The sequence below is a fragment of the Teleopsis dalmanni genome, chromosome X, assembly GCF_002237135.1.
Source record: "Teleopsis dalmanni isolate 2A chromosome X, ASM223713v2, whole genome shotgun sequence".
Taxonomy (NCBI): Eukaryota; Metazoa; Arthropoda; class Insecta; order Diptera; family Diopsidae; genus Teleopsis; species Teleopsis dalmanni.
The window spans coordinates 38,197-47,517 of NC_051848.1; the positions used below are offsets into that span (position 1 = coordinate 38,197).

At 39.7% G+C, this 9,321-nt stretch overlaps 1 protein-coding gene across 1 annotated transcript in view; it reads right to left on the reverse strand.

The window, feature by feature from the left end:
- LOC119687204 (protein N-terminal asparagine amidohydrolase-like) overlaps window positions 1–504 on the reverse strand; it is a 16,675-nt gene extending 16,171 nt beyond the window's left edge. The window contains exons 1-2 of the mRNA XM_038101457.1: window positions 429–504; window positions 189–374 (exon numbers count right to left, since the gene is read on the reverse strand). Of these exons, the coding sequence (XP_037957385.1) occupies window positions 189–374; window positions 429–504 (262 nt within the window). The remainder of the gene's footprint in view (window positions 1–188; window positions 375–428) is intronic.
- Window positions 505–9,321: the final 8,817 nt, after the last annotated feature.

Here is a 9,321-nt window from a genome sequence, read left to right on the forward strand (position 1 = left end):
CCACCACAATGGCTTTTTCTTTCCCCTCTGTGATTTCAGCGGGCAAGAACGGTCCAAGGCTATGTTGCAAGCTTTTGTGAAGGTTTCCACAACGTTATCTAGCGATTGAGGAGTCTCTACTTCTTCAATAGGATATAGAGGAAGTAGATTTAGTAAATTGGTTCGATATCTACTCCAGTTGGTATTACGGTAATTCCGATAAGGTTTCTCAACTGGACATTGTAGATTTATATAGAATTGAATATAACGATGGTCAGAGAATGAGTGTTCATCAAGAACTCTCCAATCCTTAATCTCAAGATCTGTGTTTTCAGTAGTTAACGTAATATCTAAAACTTCTTTTCTGCCTGCAATAATAAAAGTAGGTTCTACTCCTGTATTGCATATATGAAGATTATAATCTAGAATAAAATCGAATAACGACTCACCTCTTTCATTTATGTCCGAGCTTCCCCAGATTGTGTGATGAGCATTTGCATCGGCTCCAATCACAACACCAGTCATTCTTTCTGCTGCTGTTATCACGAGCTGCTTAAGTATTCCCGGTGGTGGATTTCCTATATGGTCGTGGGCCGTGTATGATGACACCACCCATACGGTTTTGCCGTCGATTTCCAAACTCACTGCAGTATGGTCGTCATCACTAAAATTATTCAAAAGGAAACAATTAATGTACTTTTTAACTAACACACATGATCTAGGTCTACTTGAGTCTGTGTTGCTGATAAGTTTATAGTCATTTGTTCCGATTCCACAGATCCGGTTTTCCAGTATCCATGGTTTCTGAATCAGAACAATATCGGCTCCACCCTGTGCAAGGTGGATTAGAAGGTTTGCTGAAGCAGCTTTAGAGTGGTGGAGATTAATTTGAAGCACCTTCATCAGGTAATTGAACCTCTACCACCGTTTTATCGGCTTCGTCATCCGAGTCCAGGAGCCCACTCTCATCGAATAGGTTGCCCAGACTGGTCACCGACCCCGCATCCGATTTGTCTGCAGACATCAGAGACAGCGAGTCCACCTCCATTTGATCTGGCAGGTCTTCACTCTGTGTTTCCTCACAACTCTGCTGTCTTAGCATTGGTCCTTTAGCTGGTTCCTCCAGCAAGGGCTGATTAGACGTAATCTTCTCCGGTTCTTCCGTGGCATCGGTACGATAGACCTTGAGATTTAGTTTCTCGAAGCCATAGGAGATTACGTATTTAGCTTCGGAGAGCGGTTTCAATGACTCCGCATTTAATACAAGGACAGCTTGTCTGGTCGGTCCAAAAGGCTCCTCTAATTTTACCACCTTCCAATTTCCAGTTGGAAGGTTGGGGTTGCAGATCCTGATTATTTTCAGAATTTGCTCCGGGTCAGTTTGTTTAGTTGGTCTTAAAAGAAAACAAATTTGTTTTCCTTTGCAACATTGTTGCCATATGAAGTACAGGCAGTTAGCCTGACTGAAATTGAATATAAAAACGCGCGTAGGCGTTGTGAGATATCTTAATGCACAATATATTGATGCGCATACTTAAGATACAAAAATTGTGTAGAGTGCCGTTATAGTGATGTAGGGTGTTAACTTGTACGTTCTTACTATCATTTAATGCAAATAGCAAACTAATTGATAGAAATGATCAAACATGTTAGGATGTTACTGACAATAATGATATTCGTATGCTGTTGTCTTCATAACAAATATAATTTTTGACTTACCTTTTAATTCAGATCTTGTAAGGATTGTAAATACGGTTTTAGTAATTAATAAATAAAATAAAATTTGATTTATTCAACACAATTATTTTCTGAATTTTTTATATAAAAACCTGGCTAGATATATTCTTAAAAAACAAATTAAACACAATTATATGCAAAAGCAACAGCTTTTGAAACAGAAAAAGTCTACGGATATAATCTTTCTTAATATTTACATTTACCGTTAATTTAAATTCGCTTGCAATCATAAAAGTGTCATTAAATGATATTTAATTATTAGTTGACTTCCTAAAGAGTCTAAAAATTAATCATTTAATAATATTTTTTTATATAAGCAATAAATTTTTATAATATAAAATAAAAGACGTGAAATTAGTTTTAGTGTCGACATATAACTGTTAAATTTTGGAAAGATGACGTAAACCAAAGAAAAATTGCTGAAGATATTGGTCGTCAATATTCATCTGTGCAGAGAATTACAAATAACTTCAAAGAGACCAGTACTTACGTTTCTAAACCTCGCACTCGCCGCCCCTCAATTCTGTCAACTAGAGAAAGACGTAGCATAATCAACCAGGTGAAAGTAAATCCAAGAGTAATAGCCTTCAAACTAGCTGAACATATTGCCGAAATACTTGAAAACAAAATATATCCTGATACTGTGCTGAAAATTTTGAAGAAATGCATGTATTATACCCTGATTGCAGGAAAGAAGTCATACATATCCATATATAATAGAATAAAATGATTAAGCTTTGAAAGAAAGCATATAAATAAACTTATAAAGTTCTGAAAATGAGTTATTTTCTCCGATGAAAGTTAATTTTACATATTTTGAATCAAAGTTAGAAAACTTGTGAGGAGAAAATTACGCACAGCCTATGATAAACAAAACTCAATTTCAACAGTAAAACGTGGTGGTGAAGGCGTGATGATTTAGAGGTGTATAGCAAGTATTGGTGCTGTCGGACTTGAATTTGTACAAGATACAATGGAGAAATATGGCTATCTAAATATTCTAAAAACAAATTTGAAAGAAAATGTCAGAATGATAGGACTTGAGGCAACCTTTTTGCAATGACTCTAAGCATACAGCAGTCATCATACAGATTTGGACGCTGTACTATGCTCTCAGGTAACTTCAAACACTACCAGAATCACCAGACCTTAGTCCCATAGAGCATATGTGAGTTCATTTGAAAATAAGACTCGTCAGCACACGATTTCCAGTAAGGATATGTTAAAGACGCAAATAATATACATAACCCTATTAAATTTAAGATTTCTGTGAATTTTAATTGTATTAATGTAAATATAAAGAAACATCCGTAGACTTTTTCTGCTTCAAAAATTGCTACTTTTGCATATAACTGTGTTTAATTTTTTTTTAAAGAATAACTGTGAATTTTTTATTTATATTGGAAGTTTTTTGTTGTTAAAATAAATTAGGAAATAAAAATGTATTTGAGTAAAATTTAAAAAAATTATGCATAATTTAAAAAAAATTTTGTGAATATCCGTAGACTTTTTCTACTATGTGTATAGGACACGTGTCGTTACTGCTTCACATGGAGTTTGAGCGATCATACATAAGTTCTAGCCTGATAAACGTTTATTAATGAACTTTGTTCTAGAATTACATTAAAGTCTTTTAATAGTTTTTATATTTTGTTCATCATTTTAGACTGTCTACTCAGTTTGAATGTCAGCGGTCGCATTTATTAACAATAAGCTTATTTCCACGTAATTATTAAATTTTCAACACTACAAATTTTTCTTTAATATGTAATGATGGAAATTTTTGCTAATTTCCATCTCACATATTCGTAATCTGAACTTCTATCTGAGATAGAAATTGAGTAAATTTTATTTAATTTTTATAAATATGAATCAATATTTATCGCAGCCACTGCTGAGACGAAGTTTAACAAAACGCATTTAAAAGGTAAACACATGAACAAACACAAGTATTGGTAAAAGAGCTTATGCGCTGATAACTTTTTGCAAAAAAAAAAAAATTGTGCTTGCTGGTTATGTCATTGCCTTCGCCAACACTTCACAATATAGCAATTAATTGGTCTGTGTGATCAAATTTGTTTTATTAGTAATAAAATGCAAAATTCAAGAGAATATGTCTCATAAGTGTCCCAAATAATTATCTATCCCACGGTATATTTCTTATATTACCAAATTTACTTAATAGTGACTTCAATCGACACTTTCCAAATATTGGTTACAAAACTTAATTCTTTATAACTATTCTAGTTGCAGAACCATTAAAGTATCGAAATAATAAATATCCCACGATACTTTAACTTCCTCTAAACAAGCAAAATAAAATTTCCTAATTTCGCTATTCAGCATTCAAATTTCTAAATCATTAAAGCATTAAAACAATATTTTAATTCATAGCAATTTATATTACAAAATCTATTCCATTTGAGCATTTCTCAAACTGCATCAGCATTTAACATAAACAATGCAATGACCCTCATTTGTCAACAGGTTACCAAATTTTTATTGTTACCTTTCATCCACTTTCGCCAATTATGAATTGTAAGTAGTATATAAGATATTGATTTTGTATCTAGAATTTAGTCTTAAGATATCTTTAACCGAAGTTAAAGTTGATAACTAATATCTTGTAAAATAAAGATTTTTTGATACAACAATAAATAAATGCTTTGTAAAATAAATATTAACCAAAGTATATAATAAGTCTAGAAACAGGTCCATAGTATGGTCATGTCTCAACTATGGATGCTGGCTAATTGTAATCGGGCGGACGCAAGCAAAAGCGTCTTAAATTAAAGCTCAAATCCAAGGTGGAACAGCATATGCCGAGAGATGAATGGCCATGGATAGTTGGTCTTGAATATGAGAACTCTGGATACCTGTGGACCTCCAGTTTTAATTAGACTTCCCATGATAAACGGGCTATGTCGTGGGTGACCTCTCTTCCCGAATTTAAACTATTTTTTTTCATGGATAAAACAAATTTAAATAATACTATAGATGAGCTTGATGTCACTCTGACGGCATCACCATCAAATGATTCCTTTACGGAAACCTCACCTAGATACGTGCCAGCCACTGGGCTAGAAGCCACCATCCATCCTGATAGCGCAACTGTGTGCATCAAGATGGACCCGGATGGGCCACCGTCTTCTTCTCCGCTTGCGGAAACGGTGATCGTACCAAGTAAATCTGCGTCGCAATCTCTAGAAAGGCGGCAGGAAATAATTGAAGTCTTGTCTTCAAATTCCAAAGCTGCAGATTCTTGCGATTCCGACAACGACAGTGTGGTCTCTCAGAAGTCCGGTCTAACTGTCGTAGGCTCCAAAGTTAGTAACCTCACTTTGGAGTCTCCTAAATTTACTCACCTCAAAAGAACTGAGAAAAGAAGGTTCAAGGCGGCTATGGCATCAGGTCTTAGCAGAGCAGAGGCTCTAAAAATCGCCACGCAGTCCTCAACTGCGATTAAGCGGGGCAGATCGGAGGAGCAATCTCCCGGTTTGACTACCGCCAAAAAACCAAAGGTGGCTCATGAGGGGCTTACCAAGCCATCGTACAGCCTAGCTGTTAAAGGCGTACGGTTAGGCTTCACGTCAGCAGATCCAGCTGGCAATTCGCTCTCAACAGAGCAAATAACGAGTCTCCAGGAGGCGATTATTGATGTTGCTATAGAGCAACATTGTGACGATATGCAGCCGGAGTTCGAAGGGTGTTTACTTAGAACGGGGTGGCTACTTATCGTCTGCAGCGATGCAAAAACCGCGGAGTGGGTCAAGCGATTTTCTGGTCACATAGGGGACAAATGCGGGCTCGCAATTAACGTGGTTGAGGAAAAGGATTTCCCACGAACTCATGTAGTTCGTGGCTATTTTCCCCAAAGTTTGACTTTGTCAAACGAAAAAGTTTTGGCTACCATTGGTACCCAAAACAAATTCTCCACCAAACGGTGGAAGGTGATTCGCAGACTGACGCAGGATCAGATGCTGCACCTTCTTTTCGTCATTGATGACGAATCCATGAGGTCGTTGTCCGAACTAAAAGGTAGGATTGCATACCGGTTCGGACACTTGAGACTGATGCTGAAGGGTACCACCCCCGCTCGTTCTCCACCCATGGATAAAGCTCCAAAGGTGGTTCAGGATGACAAAACCATCCAGTCATCCTCGGCCCCGGCAACATCCCATACGGACAGTTGCTCAACAGTGACTATTCCTGAGGAAGAGGAACTAGACACACGCCCTTCCACTAGTAAGGCTGTTAGCACTGCTAGTGGGCGTGCCGTTCAGATTCCCACCTTAGGAAGTAAGTCCACAAAGCCCTCCACGGGCCCAAATACAGTAGCAGGTAAACCAAGGACTGCTACCTTTAAACCACCCTTAGTCGGTAAAATTTTACCGGAGCAATCAAAGGGTGCCAAGAACAAGGGTTCTCGACGAGACAAACGCGATAGTCTCGTCCGAAAGTCTCTTAACGAGACCTAATGAGCACTTTTAAAGTGCTCCAGGCAAATCTGCACCATGCTAAAGGAGCATCAGCCACCCTGTGCCCAAACCAACAACATTGCTCTAGGACTTATCCAAGAGCCGTGGATGTTCGGTGGCCACATTCGGGGTCTAAACTCAAAATCAGGTAAGCTGGTTTATGACCGATCGATAGCAGTGCCACGTGCAGCTATCTTAATCGGTGAAGACGTTAAACATCTTCCGCTAACTAATTTTATTTCTAGAGACCTAGTGGCGGTCCTAGTTGAAGTACCTACAATAGGAGAGGTGACAGATATTGTCTTGGCCTCTGCCTACTTCCCAGGTGAAGAAGATGCGGTTCCACCATCGGAAGTCCAGCAGCTGACTAGCTTCTGCAGATCTACAGGGCGGCAGCTAATTCTAGGCTGCGATGCAAATGCTCACCATATGGTGTGGGGGAGCAGCAACATCAACAAAAGAGGTGAGTACCTATTAGAATATATTATGTCAGCAGGACTAATTATAGCTAATAAAGGTAACAAACCAACATTTATTAATGCAATTAGAGAAGAGGTACTAGATCTCACTCTATGCACCAGAGGTATTGAGGAATCTATATGGAATTGGCAGGTGTCGGACGAAGTGTCCCTCTCTGACCATCAACATATTAGGTTTGAAATTCCCGGTATATCCGCACAGCAAGAAAAAGTGTACCGGCCGAAGAAAACGGATTGGCATAGGTATAGGGACTTAGTGGGTTCCGCAAACTTTTCCCTGGCTAGACATTTACGAACTATAGAAGAGATAGAGTTAGCCGCTAACCACTTAGGTGAGGTATTACTAACCTCCTTTCATAACAGCACGGTTGCAGGCAATGCCACAATTTTAGGCAAGGTTCCTTGGTGGAACTCGCAACTAGCTAATAAGCGCTCACTAGTAAGGAGCTTATTCAATAGAGCATAACGCTCTGGCAGGTGGGATGAATATAGAAGTGCACTCACTGACTACAACAAATCAATCAGACAGTCCAAACGGACCAGCTGGCGCAGCCACTGTGATAGGATCGAAAAGTTGCCCGAGGCAACTAGACTACACAAGGCTTTAAATAAGGTCAAGACTAACGAAGTAGGCCTGTTAAAAAAACCCGATGGCTCCTTCACTACTGGTCGTGAAGACACCCTTGAGTTTCTTTTGCAAACACACTTCCCTGGCTCCGTAATCGGAGCACCAACATCACAATCAAACAGAGAAGTTACTGCTCCTACACGTCAGGAAAACGCACTTTCTGGTGTTATCTTCGAAAAGGACAAGGTGAAATGGGCGTTAAGCTCATTCCTACCATTCAAGGCGCCTGGAGGCGATGGTATCTTTCCCGCTTTGCTGCAGAATTGTACTGATATCATTCTAGACCCATCAATCAAACTCTTTAGGGCATGTTTTATTATGGGTTATATCCCTCACTCCTGGAGAGGAGTGAATGTGATCTTTATTCCCAAATTGGGTAATAAACCTATGGACCAGCCAAAGTCCTACAGACCCATTAGTCTTACTTCTTTCCTACTAAAAACTGTTGAAAGGCTAATTGGTCTGCACATACGGAATAAAATGGAACAAACGGTTCCTCTCCACTCCACACAATTCGCCTACTCAAAAGGCAAATCGACGGAGGTCGCGCTGTATCACTTGGTCAGCAAAATTCAAAACACCTTTCAATCTAAAGACATTGCTTTATGTGCTAGATGTAGAAGGTGCTTTTGATAACACATCATATGAGTTCATATCCGGTGCATTGGCCCGCAAAGATATAGACTTCTGCATAATAACCTGGATAGATAGGGTGTTACGTGACAGGAACATATCTACCAAGTTAGGTAATACTACCGTCAGCATTAGTGCCGTACGGGGCTGCCCTCAGGGTGGGGTTCTCTCACCGTTGCTATGGACGTTGGTAGTAGACGATCTACTAGTCAAACTGGATCAATCTGGCTACCATGCCATAGGTTATGCAGATGACTTGGCAATCATTGTTTCCGGTAAATACGATGCCACAGTTACTGACGTAATGCAGGCGGCCTTACACAAAGTTTCGAACTGGTGTATAGAAGAAGGTTTAAATATAAACACAAAAAAAGCAGTAATTGTACCATTTACCAGAAGGTACAAACTGAATATCGGGTCCCTATCAATAAAAGATACGGCTATCGAATGCTCCGACGAAGTCAAATATCTAGGAGTCACACTAGATAAACGTCTCAATTGGAACACTCACCTGGACAACGTAATTGGTAAAGCCACAAGGGTCATGTGGACATGTAGGAACACATATGGTAGAACCTGGGGCCTTAGCCCCAGAATTCTCTCATGGATCTACCGTACAATGGTCAGACCCATTGTATCCTATGCAGCTCTTGTTTGGTGGAACAAGGCACAACAAAAGGCTGCAATACTCAAATGTAATAAACTGCAAAGACTCGCATGTATAGCTATGACGGAAACTATTAGAACATGTCCCACGTCAGCACTGGAGTCCATAGTGGGTTTTACTCCTCTGCACCTCTTCATTAAAAAGACAGCGGCCTTGAGTGGAGCTAGGCTACACCCTGATATCAATATGCACGGAAGTCTTGACAGTCAAAACTCTATCTGCAGACTAGTCCCTGGCATAGAGATCTGCGATAGGACAGATCGCATGAACATGGAACTTCGCTTCGGTAGAAAGTTCGAAGTCCTCATTCCCGATCGATTGGACTGGGAAAATGGCACTCCTGGAGCAGAACCAGAAGTGATTTCATGGTTCACCGATGGTTCAAAAACCAAAGAAGGAGTTGGTGCTGGAATATTTGGTCATAATATCAGAATCTCGCTAGCGCTGGGTGTATGGCCCACTGTCTTCCAAGCGGAGGTTCACGCCATCGAGGTCTGCGCTCTTATCAACTTAAACAACGGGTTGAAAGGCGCCCGCATCTGTATTTACTCAGTTAGTCAAGCAGCAGTCAAAGCTCTATCCTCTTGGAGGTTTTTCTCAAAGCTTTTACTAGACTGCTTCGATGTGCTGCAGCAGCTAGCAAACAAAAACAAAGTGACGCTTTGCTGGGTGCCTGGTCACACAGGAGTAAAGGGTAATGAATCTGCCGACAGTCTTGCA